The sequence below is a fragment of the Somniosus microcephalus genome, chromosome 21 (assembly GCF_052327205.1).
Source record: "Somniosus microcephalus isolate GS21.2 chromosome 21, FLI_Smic_1.0, whole genome shotgun sequence".
Classification (NCBI taxonomy): Eukaryota; Metazoa; Chordata; class Chondrichthyes; order Squaliformes; family Somniosidae; genus Somniosus; species Somniosus microcephalus.
The window spans coordinates 26018798-26039540 of NC_141007.1; the positions used below are offsets into that span (position 1 = coordinate 26018798).

General features: G+C 45.9%; 1 protein-coding gene across 1 annotated transcript in view; it reads right to left on the bottom strand.

Moving 5' to 3' along the window:
- gsg1l2b (gsg1-like 2b) overlaps positions 1 to 20743 on the bottom strand; it is a 249779-nt gene that overhangs the window by 199932 nt on the left and 29104 nt on the right. Inside the window, exon 3 of the mRNA XM_085963360.1 lies at positions 9663 to 9815. Within this exon, the coding sequence (XP_085819486.1) occupies positions 9663 to 9815 (153 nt within the window). The remainder of the gene's footprint in view (positions 1 to 9662; positions 9816 to 20743) is intronic.

Sequence of the window (20743 nt, forward strand, 5' to 3'; positions counted from 1 at the left end):
ATCCGGAAGATACAATTAGATTGGCATTCCATACAGGCACTGAAGGTTGAGGCCAAAAAGGATGACGACGTCACACCTGGATGACTGTCAAAAATGCGAACTGATGCAAAAGAAGTGTTCCAGGAGGGACTCGGAACACTAAAAGGCATAACAGTAACGATTAAAATAGAGGAAAATGCAAGCCCAAAGTTTCTTAAGGCCAGACCAGTGCCTTATGTGATCAGACCAGCTGTCGAAGCAGAGCTGGAAGGGTTGGAATGTTCAGGAGTACTGTCCAAAGTAGACGGGAGCGAGTGGGCTACACCCATCATTCCTGTAATGAAGAGGTCGTTGAGTAATACGCCTGGGGAACCAAAGAAGGTCTGCATCTGTGGGGATTTTAAGGTGACAGTGAACCCAGTCCTTCACACGGTACAATATCCGCTTCCACGAATTGAGGATATTTTCGCCTCGCTATCTGGAGGTAAACGCTTCACCAAAATTGATCTATCCCAGGCGTACTTGCAAATGGAGGTAGAAGAAGCCTCGAAAGAATACCTTACGATCAACACTCATAAAGGTCTCTATCAATACAACCGGTTGGTGTTCGGGGTAGCATCGGCTCCAGCTATTTGGCAAAGGGCGATGGATCAAGTCCTGCAAGGGATTCCAGGGACCCAGTGTTATTTGGATGACATCCTGGTCACGGGCGAAAATGACAGTGATCACCTCGCCAACTTGGAGAAGGTGCTCACCAGATTAAAGGAATATGGGCTACGAGCTAATCGCCACAAGTGCGAGTTTTTCCAGAAGCAGATCTCGTATTGTGGGCACATCATCGATGAAGAAGGGTTACATAAGTCCCCTGAAAAGATTGAGGCAGTAGTCAAGGCTCCAGCACCGGAAAATGTGTTACAACTGAGGTCGTTCCTCAGGCTGGTAAACTACTTCCATAAGTTCTTACCAAATTTGTCCACGGTATTACACCCACTGAACACCCTACTGCAAACAGGGGTACCATGGAAGTGGAATGACGAACGTAGACGAGCTTTCCAGAAGTGTAAAGAATTGATCACATCAAAAGAGGTGTTGGCCCATTTCAACCCAGCACTACCAATTCGTTTGGCATGTGATGCATCACCCTATGGTATTGGAGCGGTGTTGTTGCACAAATTCCCAGACGGGTTGGAGAGGCCAGTAGCCTTTGCGTCTCGGTCACTAACCTCAGCCGAGCGCAACTACGCCCAGATTGACAGGGAGGCCCCCAGCCTAGTATGGGGAGTAAAAAAATTCAACCACTATCTGCATGGGCAGAAGTTCACCTTGCTGACTGACCACCAACCACTTGTCTCCATCTTTAATCCTAAGAAGGGCGTTCCAGTGATGACTGCACAACGGTTACAAAGATGGTCCCTGTTTCTTGGGGCGAATCAATATGAAATAGAATATAAAGGCACGAAACAGCATGGAAACGCTGATGGGCTATCGCGCCTGCCACTGCCTACTGTGGAGGAAGTACCAGCAGTGGACCCTATCGAGATATTTTATTCGTCAATAATTGAACGATTGCCAGTAACGAACGCGGATATAGAGAAGGAGACCCGCCATGATCCGACGCTGTCTCGGGTATATGATTTGATGGTGAGGGGGTGGCCAACACATGGCGACTCACTGTTACCAGCATTCTCATCCAGAAGGGAACAGCTGTCAGTATGCCAGGGGACAGTGATGTGTGGAACCAGAGTGGTGATTCCATCCAAGTTAAGGGAGAGAGTGCTAAATGAGCTTCATGAAGGTCATCTGGGGGGAGTGAAAGTGAAAAGCCTTGCTAGGGCTTATGTGTGGTGGCCGGGAATCGATCAACAAATCGAAGACCTAACCAAGAGCTGCTCAGGATGCCAGAAGGTCCAAAATGCACCACCACATGCCCCTCTACACCCTTGGGAGTGGCCCTCCTCTCCATGGCAACGGGTGCATATTGATTTCGCTGGTCCATTCATGGACTCAATGTTCTTAATAGCAGTAGATGCTCATTCGAAATGGCCTGAGGTGATAAAAATGTCCTCAACCACTACAGAGAAAACGATTGCAGTCCTACGGACCATATTTGCCAGGAACGGCTTGCCAGAGCAGATTTGCTCTGATAATGCACCACAGTTTGTGTCCGAAGAGTTTCGAAAATTTATGAGAAGGAATGGGGTAAGGCATTACACATCCGCCCCGTATCATCCAGCCACAAATGGATTGGCTGAGAGGTTCGTACAAACCTTTAAGAAGGCAATAAATGCCATGTGCGATGATGAAATTCCACTGCAGCATAAGGTGGACAATTTCTTATTAGCCTACCAAAACGCGACACATGCAGTTACCAACCAGACCCCGGCCATGAAGTTCTTTAACCGAAGGTTGAGATCTCGTCTGGACTTTCTCAGACGAAATGTGCGAAGAAATGTTGAGGCTAAACAATTCCAGCACATCAATGAGAAGCCGACAAGGAGCTTCAATGTAGGACAACCAGTCTTGGCCCGTGACTACCGAACAGAGAAATGGCAACCCGGAACGATATGCACAAGGCAGGGGCCATTAATGTACACAGTGGATGTCGGGGAGAACATTGTGAGACGCCACGTCGATCAGATCTTAGCATCACAGGAATGAGTCAACCCCATGTCTCGCGTACCTGGGGATGAACCCGACACACCGGTAGCATCTACCTCCGAACCAGTAGCAGTGGAAACCGATGAACTAACCGACGAAAAGGGGCCTGAATCGCCTCCGCACCAAGAACAAGAACCTCAGGAAAGGTGCTATCCCGAAAGGATCAGGAAGCCGCCCCAAGACTGAATCTATAAATGGACTATTGTTGTTTCATGTACATGTTAAAGTGTTAATTGTTATTTGAATATTATGGGTACTGCTAATCTAAAAGGGGAGGAATTGTAGTGTATGTACCTTTAAGAGAGAACTACTTTTACAGCTCCTGTATACTGTAGTACCGGCAGTGACCACACCTGTATATAAGCCTTGAGCATGCCTCTGTACCCCCAGTCTTGAGACTACCCTACTCCAGTAAATACCTGTTGATTGTTAAGTTACAGCATCTGTGTGGTTATTGAAAAACATCATACTCTCTGAATCACGGATCTAACACAAACAACAAGCAGTGACAAGATGGTGTGAAGGAATGCACAAAGGATATGTGAAGGATCAGTACAGGCCATCAGATACACTTGAGTGGGAGAAGCTGTGGAAGTGAGAGATTCTGTATCCTAAGGTGTAAAATAAAGTTAGAGGTGGGAAAGAAAGAAAGAAATTGCATTGATGTAGTGCCTCATTTAAACAACGCCTTTCACCTCAGGACATCCCAAACTGCTTTACAGCCAATTAAGTACTGTTTGAAGTGTAGTCATTTGTAGAGAATGTAGAGAAATGCGGCAGCCAATTTGCGCACAGCCAGGTCCCACAAACAGCAATGTGATAATGACCGGATCATCTGTTTTAGTGTTGGTTGAGGAATAAATAATGACCAGGACACCTGGACCCTCCCCTGCTCTTCTTCGAAATAGTGTCAGAGGATCTTTTACGTCCACCTGTTAGGGCCTTGGTTTAAGGTCACATGCAGCACTCCCTCAGTACTCCACTGGGAGTGTCATCCTGGATTATGTGCTCAAGTCTCTGGAGTGGGACTTGAACCCACGACCTTCTGACTCGGAGGCGAGAGTAGTACTACTTGGCCACATTCATCCTGGCAGCAAAAACAACTTGCATATTCAAGGCATGGTATCGTTTTTGATAAACGTTCTCATTATGGTAATTTGATATCCTCACATGCTGCCGAGTTGACCCAGGGCACAGGGGACTAAAAGATCAGCTGATAGAGCATCTGATATCTGAGAAATGCAATGATAGCTTACTCTCCGAGGACACCTGCTAAACCTTTCATTCAGTCACACTGGAAATAAAGCAGACAGAACCATTACCTTTAATAGACCAGGACTTAAAATCTAGTTAGGAATGGGATTGAAGGTTTTTGAAATAGGGATAGACATAAATGGCCCAAATATCTATGGGATGTGAAGTTCTCTGAGCTGTGGGGATGGTGGGCTGTCATTGGTTAGGTTTGAATAATGTAGGTTGCCCTGTCAGGCTGAGATCATGGAGTTTTTACTGGATGATGCGGTGGATAAGTGAATAATTTCTACTCTAGGAACTGTTACCCACATTTAGTCATCTCTCTGAGGAAATTAAATGTTCATTTCAGCTGTGGAAGAGCTTCATAGTTTCGCTCAATGCCTAATGCATGCACTTCCTAGCAGGGGCTCCCTGAATAGTTATCAGAAGGGGCAGCCACAGCTCCCTCTCCCCAATAACACTGAGGCCAGTTGTACTGCCCACACCGAGGATGAGAACAGCTAACTCGAGAGTGACAACATGGTCTAGGTTTTTCTTTTAAATCCTGAATGCCATGTATGAAAATTGGACAAAGATTGATTAACCTAATATGTATTTTTCAGTGCCGATTGATTGATAAATGATTGTGGGTTCCAACTCAGACTGATAGCCTCCTTCCTCATTGTGGTGATGCCAGCAATTTGCTTTCAGGCAGCAATGGTAGTTTGGTCTTCGGGTGCTTTGGTCTCTGAGGCAGTCATGGCAACAGCACAGTTCTGCCCGGTGTTTGTGCCGGAGCAGCTGGGGCAGGGGCATGCAATTTTCAGGTCATTCCAAGTTATTTAAAGCTGTTTTAAAATATAGTTTGTTTGGGAGGTATTTGAAGTGGTTGAAAGGGTGTTTTAGTTGTAAATGCATTTCAGTCAGTGCCTAGGGGAGGTGGAGAGAAGTTTGAGCAACGGTTTGCATGTTTAATATTGTCAGAGCTGGGGAAATCAGGCAGAGCTATCACTGTCAACATTATTTACCAATTAATGAGCTGAAGGATAGTGCAATTAGAAAATAGAGTTCATTTGCTTGCGAGGATTTGCAAGGGTGTGCAGATGATATGTGCCCGGTGTCTTGTTTTGCACACTTTGTACAAAAATAATAAATTGCAGGACAACGGAGTATTACAGTTTAACTCTTTATTTAAGCAATAGGTCTGTGAACTTACTCATACAGCACAGTGGGGACAAGATGGAGTTAGGACCCCTAGCCTGGGTCTTCAAAAACAATAGCAGTCCTTGCAGATGCCTGCAGGCCAATGACAACTCAGCATGTGATCACATGTGAATATAATAGATATTCATTACAGATGCCTGCGGGCCAATGATAATTCAATATGCAAATATTATACCCGGTCCATAGAATTAACAGGGTAGACATGGCCCAGATGAAGGAAGAGCATTGTAGGGCAGTGACAGTAAGGAAAAGTTTGACAGAGGAGATGGAATTTGGGTTACAGTAAGGAAAGGCAAGGAGAGCAGTAGAGTAACACAGAAAGTAAGGATGCCAAATAGGATTCCGACAGTGGATTACAGTAAGAGTGTTAGGAAAAGGAAGTGGAAATTGGGCAAAAGTGAGAGCAGCTTAAGCAGAAACATTTTGCTGGTAATAGTAACAGGAGAATCAATGGTGCAATTTATAGACAGTGGTGGTGAAACTGAACCTTGCTGCAGCCGTTTTTCAGCCAGAAAATGGGTGCCAAGAGGTTCAATTTAGAGGACAAGCCATCTTCGTCCGAACAGCGTCAGAAAGACATCTGATGACATACTGGTGTGGGGGCTGCAGAGGCGTCCTCAGTGGCTGCCAGGCTCCTTGAATATGCTAATAAGGGGCCTAACACCTACATTATGACCCAAACCGGAAACAATTTTGCCCTGAATGCAGCGGGCAACCGGGATTACCTGGCCTACATCTGGCCTAACCAGCAGTCTTTAAACGTCCACATTAAAACTGCAAGTCACTGTCGGCCACCCCTTGCCCCTCCCCACCTCGGATGGCATTCCAGGCAACCAGTCTTGCTACCCCCCCACACCACCACCACCAGCCACCCCGCCCCCGCAACCAGCAACTACCTCTGGAGCCGCGACTGACTCCCGCAGCTGGCCGCTTCTAACGAGGCCGGCGGAGCGATTTGCCGCGGTCCTACCATTGGCCTCAATGTGCTGCCCATGAATCACACCCTGATTCGGGCGCCATCCAATCACGAGGCCAGTTACTTTTGGTGTAAAAATGAACAGAGCGCTGATTTGTCTATTGAGGTTAAAGTTGCGATATTGAGGAGTGAGTGGATAAACTAGAACAGAGGGCTGGGGGGAGTGCAATGGTGCTAGTTTACGTGGGAATAAATGACCAGAAAAAATCAGACACAGGTTTCCATCCCTAAAGGACATTAGTGAACCAGTTGGATTTTTATGACAGCTTTATGGTCACTTATATGGATACCAGCTATTTTTTAAAATTTCCTGATTACTTGAAATCTTGTTGTCTTAACTTAAATCAATGACCTGATTTAAAAACTAACCTGTTGTGAAATCAAATATAAGCTTGTCAAATTTGTTGAACAAACTAACATGTGGAGAACAGTATAGTCAAAGGGTGCAACAAATGATTTGCAAAAGACTATATGATTGGCAAAATTAAATTTAATGAAGTATTACACATTGGTTGATGTGCGCATCCTATGTATGCAATGGTTGGGATTGAACTAGCAGAGAGAGATAATTTGATTGGATCTAGAATGAATCCGCGTCCTTCATTTCTGAAGACTGAAGCAAATTAATTTAGCAGTCTTGCCTTTTCCTGATTCTCTTTTTAATATTTGTACCTAACTTATCACTCGAAGGGCACATAGTGTTTGTAGTAAATTCAGCAAGCAACAAATAAGAAAAGATTGCACTTTCAAAGCATATGGCCTGTATTTATCAGCCATCTTAGTACACGGCCTGTGGCTGTCAATTGTACAAACATTTTCATATCAGAAGGAAATGGTAATCTTCCTGTACTTAATGCAATGTTACACTAACATTGATAAGGGCCCTACATGGTTTTTTACATTGTACCAACTTTTCACAGAGCTTTAAAATGTCTTTCAATCACCTTGTGGCTACAATCTATTATATTGTTATTGCCTTCTTTTCAAACAGTTTAGTTATCTTCCATTCACTTGGTATGAGTCTAAATCTTAACTACTTTTGGGGGTGATTTTAACCCTGCCCGCCCGTCAGAATGCGGGAGGGTGGGTAGTTAAAATCGCCCAGGTTATTTATCTGCCCTGGCGCTGCTGAGTGCTGCTGATTTTAACTGCTGTACTGAGCAGATGGCAAGGACACCCATTAAAAGCGAAAGAGAGTTGTAAAAACCTGTGCGTGGCTGAGCATCTCAGGGACTAAACCTTCTGTAGGACACGCTAAAAGACTATTTCAACAATCAACCCGAATACAACAAGCTCAAGTCACCACACTAATTCTGGTGAAGTGTTTTTGTCACATTTAATCTCATCCTTCCATAATACCAACTCTATCACCTCCCCAATTACCACAGCTGGCTGTTTCTTTAAAGACTCCAGTATCTTCACTTCAAAAACCATTTCTGCCAACCTATTGATCACTCTCTGTGTAATAAAGCTTCCCTTTCATAATAACCCTGAATACATGCCCACTCATCCAGCTGCCTTGGAGTGTTTAAAAGTATTGCTGCAGGTTGATTTCCCCTATCTAGTTAATCATATTCCTCTCCATGGCATCTATTGTTAAAGCTGAGTAGTCATAGCAGTGACAACCAGCATTTTACGCAGGACTCCAGGGATGACCTGAACAGATCGCTGTAAAACTTTAGCATGACTCCTGCAATTAAAAGTGTCTTTATCTAGGACACATCAATGAGTTTTGTTATTCCAAACACCTATATATATTTCTCATATCATTGGACTCAGTAACTCCTCCAAGCCAATTTTGATCAGTTAACTACTCTTGGAAAAAATGGGCAGACACATCCACTTGAGTCGAGTGATACTATCACCCCAGAACTAGTCTTTTATAAAGTGGTTGTGTTCTTTGCAGCATGTTTGTGGAATTTGGAATTTTATGCGTGGTAACAAGGCAGGAAGGAATGAGATTGGTTCAATGTGGAAGGAATGAGATTGGCTCTGAATGTGGAAGGAATGGGATTGGCTCAATGTGGAAGGAATGCGATTGGCTGAATGTGGAAGGGATGGGATTGGCTGAATGTGGAAGGAATGCGATTGGCTGAATGTGGAAGGGATGGGATTGGCTGAATGTGGAAGGAATGCGATTGGCTGAATGTGGAAGGGATGGGATTGGCTGAATGTGGAAGGAATGGGATTGGCTGAATGTGGAAGGGATGGGATTGGCTGAATGTGGAAGGGATGAGATTGGCTCAATGTGGATGGAATGCGATTGGCTGAATGTGGAAGGGATGGGATTGGCTGAACGTGGAAGGAATGCGATTGGCTGAATGTGGAAGGGATGGGATTGGCTGAATGTGGAAGGAATGGGATTGGCTGAATGTGGAAGGGATGGGATTGGCTGAATGTGGAAGGGATGAGATTGGCTCAATGTGGAAGGAATGGGATTGGCTGAATGTGGAAGGAATGCGATTGGCTGAATGTGGAAGGGATGCGATTGGCTGAATGTGGAAGGAATGGGATTGGCTGAATGTGGAAGGAATGCGATTGGCTGAATGTGGAAGGGATGCGATTGGCTCAATTTGGAAGGTTTGAGATTGGCTCAATGTGGAAGGGATGCGATTGGCTCTGAATGTGAATGACTTACGTCCACTATTTATTCTGAAGGACGGGTTTCTCATCCTCCACTGACCCTGGAGGAGAGACCACCTGAATAATTTGAACGTTTTTTCTCAGATTCTGACATGGTCATGTGCGCCAACAAAATATTTAACAAGAGGAAACTGATTTGATGTTTTAGTCCATAAGTTTAGGCTCAGTTATTATGTATAAAAAGTAATGACATACAGGACAGTAATTTTAACCAATATTTACCGAAAATATGCAAATTTTGGTCCCCCAATAGCTTGACAAAGTGGTTCTGCATCATTTAATGTTCTGAAATAAGCCAATAATCAATAACAATCTAGAAACTGCCATAGTCCATGATAATGCCTCACTAATGCAATGTTACAAATCGTCTCTGTTAACTGGATTCGAGTATGCTCAATGTTCTTATATAACCAGTTCAACATATGTTCCCATTAACAGATTAAATGTATGTAAGTGTCCCCATCAGTAGATCAAATATATCCTCAGTATCCCATTAACAGGTTGCATGTAATGTTCTGTGTTTCTACTAACAGGTTACATGGAGACTCTCAGTGTCCCCAGTAAAAGGACACACCTATTACAATATCCCAGTTAACAGGTTGCTCTATACCCTGTTTCCCTATTAACCATTTAAATATATGTCCTGCCGTCCCCATTACCCAGTTATATGTATCCCCTATTATCTCTGTTGACAAGATACATGCAAGTCCCAGGGTCACCATTAGCTGGGTGAGCTGACACACAATCCTCATTAACTCATTGACTGTGGAGTAGTTATACACATTGCTAAAGACTAAACCCCACTGGCAACAGATTCAGAGTAACCACTTAGCGGTATCGCTCTAAGCTGCGCAAAAACATGCGATCCCCTCAAACACGGATCATAAATAGAATATTTACTGAAACCAGTATTTCCCCAGAGTCAGGTATTGAATAATGAAATAATTACCTGATAGGACGGTGAAGATGGCAGCAAAGGCGTTCAGTTTTAAGCCGTCGATCACATTTGTGTAGTGGCAGATCTCTATGCACATGAGGCTGAGACCAACGACCAGCAAGAGGATATAAAGGATCTCTGCCACAATGGACAACCAGAGGACACCTAGAAGAACAGATCAATACAATAAATACATCAAGCAGCAGTATAGGGGGGTCATCTGAATAACAGCAACATCTAATTATAAGTGATTTAAGCTTCTAATCAAAGAGAGGAATAATCTTTCCTGATCTGTGCATTAATGAATGATTGTATAGCTTTCCCTCAATATCAGAGTTGTTAAATGCAGGGCTGACCTTGACTGCGGTGCCCCCATATAAACTGCTGACACTAACTGCCTAGGCTTACACCCTAAATAATGGCCGCTTAGGTGAGGTAATAGTATCTGCTGGACTGTACAGCAGCACAGGTCAATGCCTTTCGGAAGGAGAGGGGAGAACATCACAGGGAAAGAAAACTTATGATCGCACGTGTGTCACGACTATAATCTATAATTGTGAGGTGGGAGCAGAAATGGCCACAAATTAATATGTTTACAGAGGTGAATGATTTTGCAATGTTACCTATTCCTTTCCTCCATGCAGTTTAAAAAAAAAATAATGATAGCAAGTCCAATGAGGTTGTCAAAAAGAGAACCGTGAAGAGGGAATCACTACACTGAGTGGGGCAGTGTCTGTTGGACTGTTAGCCTTTCTCTAGTGTTCCAGTGCTACATGTAAATAATCAATCTCACTAGTTGTCCCAATCCCGTCACTTTTCCCTCCACCCAGAAAGAATGGGATTGCTGTCAGGGAGATTAGCAGCTTCATCTGTACTGCAGGGCTGCTATCAGTTTATTCCAGGAATACAACATTGATTTTCCAGCATTTACACAGTGTCAGTTCATCAAGAACTAAATGATCAGCTTCACAAAGAGTCTCTGTTAAACCCAGAACCAATGGCTGGGGATGCACATTAGACATTCACGATATCCCAATATGAGGCTTTCAGCTTTGCAACCCAGGTGAAGTTAGCAACCCAAGGTTTTGTACTTTGAACTGTGATCAGACTGCGTGAGGAGAACCAGGACCAGATAGGGTGGCAAATTCACGACAAAGTGTTAGTTTGCACCTTTAGTGCAAATAGAGCTTTGACTTTAAACTGAGGTCGAACACAGGAATCCTATTCACTGACTTGGCACCATATCAGCAAGCCACTCTGTCCAGCGCCCAGAGTGAACTGAAATGTCAGTTTGAGTCAAAATTACCTCAGTGGGCCCCAATTTGCTTTGAACAACGTGACCTCATTGTAAAATGTCTCTGAGTCGAAAATAGGAATTATGCAGTGAGTTCACCTTTGTGCTTTTATTAAAGTTTCATATTCGGCTACAGGTCAAAAATCGCCTTAAAAAAACAACCCACTGGGATTAATTATCCCTAGCAATCAATCCTTGTTTTGTTTATCTGTATTTTAACATTTTGAGGGCACATTTATCTAAACAGTGACTGCTGTGACATTATCAGGAAACCTGGTTTTAGATGGATTTTCCGAGGCCAGCTGTGTTGAGAAGCTGAATTGACATTAAATAGTTACATAAACTAACCCAGGGTGCTTTAGCATGGACTGTGTATGTTAATCCAGCACTCAGACACAGTTGGCATCAGTCCGCCCCCTCAGTGCCAGGTCCTCTGATAATTTCAACAGTGTCAAGATAAATATATTTGATAGAAAGAGAGGACGATAAAACGACAATCTGTATGAGAATTATTTGCAATGACTTGATATTTCCAAGACATTCTGATAATATTATTCATTTTTTATAGTGTTTTACTCCGATTGCTACCAGTCAGTTAAAGTCCAGCCACACTTGTCCTTAATCTGACAAAAGGTTATCGACCTGAAACATGGGGGGCGATTTTCCCACTGGAGGCGAGATGGAGGCGGGTTTCAGTTTGGGTGGGTTTGAAACTCACCTCCACTGATAGGTTTCAAAAATTTGCGATTTTCCAATGATTGGCCACTTGATTTCAGAGGTGTGGGATGCCCTTGCTCAATTAGTGTTTTGGGGCTGAAACTCGCCTCTGTTGACAGCACTTTTCCAGTCTGATTTTATGGCTTCTTGTTCCCTTGGCTCATTTCACAGCATTTCTGCATCTCCTGCACCACCTCCAACATCTTTTGAGAAACCTATGTCCAATTCCAAGGCAAGGGCCTACCCGAGGCTCTCGGATGAGGCACTGCAAATGTTGTTCGAGGGGGTGGCAGCTAGCATGGAGGTGCTCTTCCACTCATCTCTGAGGAAGAGGCCTGCCAACGAAACCAAGGCTGCGTGGGTACATCTGGCAAGGGATATAACCTCCAGATCTGTGTGCAGATAGGGAGACTGAGTCTGTGTATTGATGAAATGCCATCCCTGTTGGAAAGTATTAAAATGATTTGAAGCCAAAATGTTGGCGTTATGCCATCTGTTCTTTCACCTTAGGCAGCTCCACATTGCGGGCACCGCCACACTTGCGTTGTCAGGTTGGTGGCCTGAGTGAAAGGAGGCCAGAGAGTCATGTCCATTTTCAATGATGTCCCAGGATGGAGCCAAGGACATGTGCCAACTTGGGCAACCTATGCAAATCTGTCCATGATAAGTTCATCCCTTGCATCCCGGGCAGCCATGTGCTTGCGTGCTGCCGCTGCCACTGGTCGATACACTGGTGCACTGACCTCCTCCTGTTCCTCCTCCAGATTCTCCTCCTCCTCCTCCTCATCCTCATCTGAGGTCCATGCAGAAAGAAAACGAATGGTTCCCATGCTGCTTGTAGATGCCTCCTTTGGGGAAGCGCTCATTGCAAGCGGGGAGAGGGTCTTCCAAGGAGGTCCCACAGTTGATGGAGTCAAGCTGCAGCACCTCCGACTTCGGAAGGCCTTCTAAAAGTGCTCAGAGACCTTTTAAAGTCAAGGTCTGGCACCTGCAAGTAATCCTTGCTGCAGTAAACGAGGTCTTGTTAGACCTGCAGCAGTGAGGAGGCCACCCACGAGTCAGCCCACCAAGTTTACCTGGTGTGGTTTAGGAGACGCGTGGATCACGCCGAAATACTATAAAAATCACGAGGGCCTCTCAAAATAGGCTTAGAGAGGCCCTTAACGAGCATTTAAGGAGGTTAAATAGCACAGTGGCCAACTGAAGGCGGGAGCGTTTCTCGACCTCCAAAACCGGCGCCGGCAAAATCCCGCGGAGGCGAGTTGGAGGTGGGTTCCGAACCCGACCTCTTTGAATCTGATTTTTCCGCCTTTCCCGCCTCCAAACCCGCCTCCTCCGACGTCAGAAAATTGCCCCCGTTAACTCAGTTTCTCTCTCCACAAACGCCGCCTGACCTCTGCTGAGTATTTCCAGCATTTTCTGCTTTTATTTCAGATTTCCAGCATCCGCAGTATCTTGCTTTTGCACACTCATCCTTGCTTTATTTAGATTCCCACATTTTCATTCAGAAAAAAATACAAGTATATATGTTGTTAAGTGACGGTACAGGAGAATATGTTGGCGCCTTGGGGCTGCTGTGTACACACTGAGAGCACAAACTGTTTGCTGGGAGATACAGGTAACGTGGAAGCTCCCTTGATCAGTTCAGCTAATTTATGCAGTGAGTCGTTGAGCCATAGAGGCCAACAATGTCCCAGGTTTGATCTCTGGTGGCACTGAGTTAGCTGATCTCAGCTGGGTCAGTGATGGAGCTGTTATCCAGTGCCCTGGGTTAGGGAGCAGAAAAGCAGCCAGGGTTCTTGTTCCTAGGTAGTTATCCAGTGATCTGCTCAAGTTGCATGTGTGCGCTCATTGCAGGAGGACAGGAAAGAGATGATCTGCCATGACACCCACCATCAAACACTGACTACCAAGGTTCACACATGAAAAATGAACATTCAACAACAACATCTTGTATTTATATAGCGCCTTTAACATAGTAAAACATCCCAAGGCGCTTCACAGGAGTATTATAAAACAAAAAATTTGACACTGAGCCACATAAGGAGAAATTAGGGCAGGTGACCAAAAGCTTGGTCAAAGAGGTAGGTTTTACGGAGTTTCTTAAAGGAGGAAAGAGAGGTAGCGAGGCGGAGAGGTTTAGGGAGGGAATTCCAGAGCTTAGGGCCTAGGCAACAGAAGGCACGGCCCCCAATGGTTGAGTGATTATAATCAGGGATGCTCAAGAGGGCAGAATTAGAGGAGCACAGATATCTCGGGGCGTTGTGGGGCTGAAGGAGATTACAGAGATAGGGCGGGGCGAGGCCATGGAGGGATTTGAAAACAAGGATGAGAATTTTGAAATCGAAGCGCTGTTTAACTGGGAGCCAATGTAGGTCAGCGAGCACAGGGGTGATGGGTGAACGGGTCTTGGTGCGTGTTAGGATACGGGCAGTCTGTTGTGTCCGTCAGTAGTAAGACACAGACTGCAGGAGAACGGTACAACAGGTGTTTACTCAACGTGGCTCACAGTGGAACTGACTGTACAGATTACTACTCAGTGCTTTATACAGGTGTGGTCACTGCCGGTACTGCAGTATACATGAGCTGTAAAAAGTAGTTCCCCCCTTAAAGGTATATACATTACAATTCCTCCCCTTTTAGATTAACAGTACCATAACACTCACTTAACAATTAAATATCAAACTAATTACAATTAACACTTTTAACATACAATGTTAGCTGAAAATAGTCCATTTATATATTCAGTCTTTGGGGAGGCTTCCTGATCCTTTCTGGATAGCGCCTTTCCCGAGTGTCTCGCTCTTGGTGTGGTGGCGATTCTGGCACCCTGTCGTCAGTTGGGTCATCAGCTTCCGATGCTACTGTTTCTGGGGTAGATGCAACCTGTACGTCGGGTTCCTCACCAGGTACGTATGGGCGAGGCATGGGGTTGACTTGTTCCTGTGACTCTAGGATCTGGTCAGCATGGCGTCTCACGCTGTTCTCCCCAACGTCCACTGTGTACATTAGTGGGCCCTGCCGTGAGCATATCGTTCCAGGCTGCCATTTTTCTGTTCGGTAGTCGCGGGCCAAGACTGGTTGCCCTACATTGAAGCTCCTTGTTGGCTTCTCATGGATGTGCTGGAATTGCTTACTCTCAAAATCTCTTCGTACGTTTGGTCTGAGCAAATCCAGGCGAGATCTTAACCTTCGGTTAAACAACATCATGGCCGGGGCCTGGTTGGTGACTGTATGTGTCGCATTCCGGTAGGCGAACAGGAAATTGTCCACCTTATGCTGCAGCGGAATGTTGTCATTGTACATAGCCTTTATTGCCTTCTTAAGGGTTTGTACGAACCTCTCAGCCAATCCATTTGTGGCTGGATGATACGGGGCGGATGTGTAATGCCTTACCCCATTCTTCTGCATAAACCTCCAGAACTCTTCGGACACAAACTGTGGTCCGTTATCGGAGCAAATCTGTTCTGGCAAGCCGTTCCTGGCAAAAATGGTCCGTAGGACTGCAATAGTTTTCTCCGTGTTGGTGGAGGACAGTTTGATGACCTCAGGCCATTTCGAGTGCGCATCCACGGCTATTAAAAACATTGAGTCCATGAATGGACCAGCAAAATCAATATGCACCTGTTGCCATGGAGATGAGGGCCACTCCCATGGGTGTAGAGGGGCATGTGGTGGTGCATTTTGGACTTTCTGGCATCCTGAGCAGCTCTTGGTCAGGTCCTCGATTTCTTTATCGATTCCCGGCCACCACACATAAGCCCTGGCAAGGCTTTTCATTTTTACCCCTCCCAGATGACCCTCATGAAGCGCATTGAGCACTCTATCCCTTAACTTGGGTGGAATTACCACTCGGGATCCACACATCAAGGTACCCCGGCACACTGACAGCTGTTCTCCTCTTGTCGAGAATGCTGGCAACAGTGAGTCGCATGTGCTGGCCATCCCTTCACCGTCAAATCATATACCCGAGACAGTGTCGGGTCATTTCGGGTCTCCTTTTCTAAACGAGCGTTAGTTACCGGTAGGTATTCAACTATAGTCGAATGAAATATTTTGACAGGATCCACTGCTGGTGCTTCCTCCGCAGTAGGCAGTGGCAGGCGTGATAGCCCATCAGCATTTCCATGCTGTTTCGTGCCCTTATATTCAATCTCATAGTGGTGCGCCCCTAGAAAGAGTGATCATCTTTGTAGTCGTTGCGCAGTCATCACCGGAACGCCCTTCTTCAGATTAAAAATGGAGACAAGAGGCTGGTGGTCAGTCAGCAAGGTGAATTTCTGCCCGTGCAGATAGTGATTGAACTTTTTCACTCGGCTGAGGTTAGTGATCGTGACGCAAAGGCTATTGGCCTCTCTGAGCCGTCTAAGAATTTGTGCGGCAGCACCGCTCCAATGCTGTAGGGTGACGCATCACACGCCAACCGAATTGGCAGTGCTGGGTTGAAATGGGCCAATACCTCTTTCGATGTGATTAGTGTTTTGCTCTTCTGGAAAGCTCGTTTACATTCATCACTCCACTTCCATGGCACTCCAGTTTGCAGTAGGGTGTTCAGTGGGTGTAGTATTGTAGACAAATTTGGCAAGGACTTATGGTAGTAGTTTACCAGCCCGAGGAACGACCTCAGTTGTGACACGTTTTCCGGTGCTGGAGCCTTGACTACTGCTTCAATCTTTTCTGGGGACTTATGTAACCCCTCTTTATCGATAACGTAGCCACAATACGAGATCTGTTTTTTAAAAAACTCGCATTTGGGGCGGTTAGCTCGGAGCACATATTCCTTCAATCTAGTGAGCACCTGCTCCAGGTTGGCGAGGTCATCACTGTCATTTTCGCCCATGACCAGGATGTCGTCCAAATAACACTGGGTCCCTGGGATCCCTTGCAGGACTTGTTCCATTGCCCTTTACCAAATAACCGGAGCTGATGCTACCCCGAATACCAGCCGGTTGTATTGGTAGAGACCTTTATGGGTGTTGATTGTGAGGTATTTTTTTGATGCTTCTTCTACCTCCATTTGAAGATACGCCTGGGCCAGATCAATCTTAGTGAAGCGTTTCCCTCCAGATAGCGAGGCGAAAATATCTTCAATCCGCGGAAGTGGATATTGCACGGTGTGAAGGACTGGTTTCACTGTTACCTTAAAGTCCCCGCAGATGCGAACCTTCCTTGGTTGCACAGGCGTGCTGCTCAACGAATTTTTCATCACAGGGACGATGGGTGTAGCCCACTCGCTCCAGTCTACCTTGGACAGTACTCCTGAACATTCCAAACTCTCCAGCTCTGCTTCGACGGCTGGGCGGATCGCATAAGGTACCGGTCTGGCTTTAAAAAATTTTGGGCTTGCATTTTCTTCGATTTTAATTGTTGCTGTCATGCCTTTTAGTGTTCCGAGTCCTTGCTGGAACACTTCTTGCGCGTCGGTTAGGATCTTTGACAGTCGCCCAGGTGTGACGTCGTCATCCTTTTTGGCAGCCACCATCAGTGCTTGTATGGAATGCCAATCCAGCTGTATTTTCCGGATCCATTCACGTCCCAGTAATGGTGGTCCTCTATCTTGCAATACATACAGGTCTAGTTTTGGTGTTTCCTTACCGTTATATATAACGGTCACCCTTATTTTTCCTTTGGGGTAGACTTTTTGCCCCATGTACGTCTTCAAAATAATTTTTGTGTCTCTCAAGGGTATGTGTGAGAATAGCCGCTCGTAGTCCCGTCGGTTTATGGCTGGTAGGGCTGATCCTGTGTCCAATTCCATTTTTACCTGGACTCCTGCTATCTTGAGAGAGTGACCCAAATGGTTCGGTGATCCTCCATTTTGATCACATTATGTAGTTTCAGACAACTCAGCTCCCTGTTTTCGGAGTCGGTATCACCCTTTTGTTCATCTGAACTATTATCCGTCACCTTATGTACCTTCTTGTACTTTTCTTTGGTAGGTTTCTTATTGCTGGTTTTCTTTCCTGACCTGCAGACTCGTGCTATGTGTCCTACTTTTCCACACTGTCTGCACACTTTGTCTTTGAGCCAGCAATCATTGTGGTCATGTGTTGTTCTGCCGCAGCGATAGCACTTCTCTGTTCTGTATGACATTTCGTTTGTGCCATATTCTTGCGGTCTCTGTTGTATCTCTGCAGCGCCCCGTGCTGCTGCTTCATATGATACCGCAATGCTGAAAGCCTTGTGCAGCGTAAGGTCCTTTTCAGATAAAAGCCGTTTCTGGGTTCCTTCACTTTGAAGCCCACACACAAACTTGTCCCTTAAGGTATCTGCCAGTCCCGTTCCAAACTGGCAGTGTTTGGATAGTTTGCGCAGTTCTGTTAAATATTCAGCATTGCTATCATCCTTATGCTGGTTCCGTTTGTGAAACTTGAATCTTTCTGCTATCAGCAGCGGTGTGGGGTTTAAATGTTCCTGTAGTATCGTCACTATGTCTCCAAAACTCTTTTCCACTGGCTTCGCTGGGGTTACTAGATTTCGTAATAAGCCATACGTCTTTGCACCCATTAAATTTAACAATACCGCTGCTTTCTTGTCATCTGACACCTCATTTGCCTTGCAGTATACCTTTATCCGTTCGACATATGTAGTCCAATCTTCGACTTCATTGTCAAATACGGTGATACTGCCACTCTTCGGCATTTTGGGTGTGGTTAAAAATGGCTTAAAATGGCGTCTCCCGCGCTTTCCTTCCTCCCCCGCTGCTACCAACGCCGCCCTCGGCAGTCCTCGTGGCAAAGGCGGCACCCTGTAGGTTTCGCGTGCTTCTCCTGCGCTGCTGCCAACGCCGCTCTCGGCGGTCCTCGTGGCAATGGCGGCACCTCGCGGGTTTCTGCGCATCTCTCTCCCTCTCCTCGATGCTGCTCGGCCCCTGAACACCGGCTGCGCCCTGTGCGCTCTGCCCTCTCTCTCTCTCTCTCTCCCGTCGACGCCGCTCGGTCGGGCTCTAGCCCACCGCTGTCCGGGAAAGGTCTGCGCACTACCTGTTGCCAGCCCGTTTCGCTGGACCACCGTGACTGGAAAGCCAAGCCTGGCTCTCAACAGCCTCCCCCGCAATTCTCGAGTCTCTGCTGGATGACTGGGCGGTTGCCCGTGGTCGACGCCCGTGTCTCTGGCCTTGACCTCCAATCTACTGGTCTCCAGGAACGAATCCCTGGGAGGTGATGCAGTGTTGCAGGTAGGATCGAATTTGCCTTGTCGCCAATGTTGTGTCCATCAGTAGTAAGCCACAGACTGCAGGAGAACGGTACAACAGGTGTTTACTCAACGTGGCTCACTCTGGAACTGACTGTAGAGATTACTACTCAGTGCTATATACAGGTGTGGTCACTGCCGGTACTACAGTATACATGAGCTGTAAAAAGTAGTTCCCCCCTTAAAGGTATATACATTACACAGTCGAGGTTTGGATCACCTCAATTTACATAGGGTGGAATGTGGGAGGCCAGCCAATAGTGCGTTGGAATAGTCTAGTCTAGAGGTAACAAAGGCATGGATGAGGGTTTCAGCAGCGGATGAGCTGAGGCAAGGGTGGAGACGGGCAATGTTACGGAGGTGGAAATAGGCATTCTTAGTTATGCTGTGGATATGTGGTCAGCAGCTCATTTCAGGTGAGATATTGGAGTCAATGCCTTCAGAACAGGAGGGAGACCACGGAAGGGAAAAATAAATAGTTTGAGGATTGATCCTAGGGTTTGGCTGTGTTGGGGAATATCGAGGGTCCTGCTTAACTGGAGTGGTATTCTTGCAGAGTTCAGATGCTGCCCTATATGCAGCTTTTCGAAGGGGTTATTGTTAACTTGTGAAACGCATTTAACCCTTTGAATTTCTCCTCTTCTCATTCTTAGCTCTTCCTCCTCCATTTTTAATTACTTGTCTTTCCTCAGAGCTCCTCCTGTCCCCACAGCATCGCCCGGCCAAACGGTTATGCTCTCACTCTGTGCCAGTTTTGCCAGCACCTGTAGATGAAACCCAGCATCCAACACAAGAGGTGCCTGGACCTCTGGTTCTCCGTGTGAAGGACGTCCACTCACCATGCACAATGCACTGGGAGTATTGACCCACTGAGCTACTGTGCCACTCTCTATTCCTCCCAGGGGCTTCTAGCTTTAAACCTTAGAATTAACAGATGGAACATCCCAAGTGCTCAATTTTCTGATGTGTGCTCTAGGCAGACATTGGGAATGCCAAGGCAGAAAGTCCCCCTCCAACTTGTTCAGCATCAATGACAGTAAAATGTCTGTAGGATACTATGATAGTGGGCAATTGCCACACACGGGCCTGCCACATCTGAACTTTTCATTTCCAGTCCTGGCCAACTGCTTTGTATCCCTGGTGACCAGTAAAGAACAAATTGTGAAAGAAAAGTAAGTCTTGCCTGTCTTCTGGGAATCACTGCTGGCTGGCCCTTTCGAATAGTCAAACTGCTCATTGAGGACTGTATGAGGTGATCTGATGGGATGATTTAGTCTGGGATCTGGTGGGATGTGTTTAGTCTGGCAAGTCTGCTTCCTCTGAGCCACATAACAAAGCCTTCATTGTGTCCAATTATGTTGCAGATGCACCAGTACCATCAGTTAGAGTGTTGCAGGTAGCAATGGGTTATACAGTGGGCTCCACACAGCTCACTGGTCAGTGAATATGGCACTGTGTAAATGCATGTTTACACAAACATGCAGCCCTCTTCTCAGGAAGTTAGTTAAAAATATCTTAAGTTACTGAAGAGCCGATAGGACCAGGAGCAGGACCAGTCCACAGGGAATTCAGGGGCTTGTTCTGCAGAGTTGACTTTGCTTTGAGTGCAGATATGTGGCGGCTGGGGTGAAGTCAAAGAGGTGTGACACTGCTTCCTGGGAGAAGTCTGCATGGCTTCTGTTAAACTGAATCACATCACGTTGATACTTATCCTGAATTGATTCAATATCAAACCTCTGTTCAATCGATGCAAAATTTGCACCAGACTAATTCAGGGAACGAATTCAAGATTTTTGTGAATTTACAACTTTTTATTTTACATTTTGTTGTGTCCGTCAGTAGTAAGACACAAGACTGCAGGAGAACGGTACAACAGGTGTTTACTCAA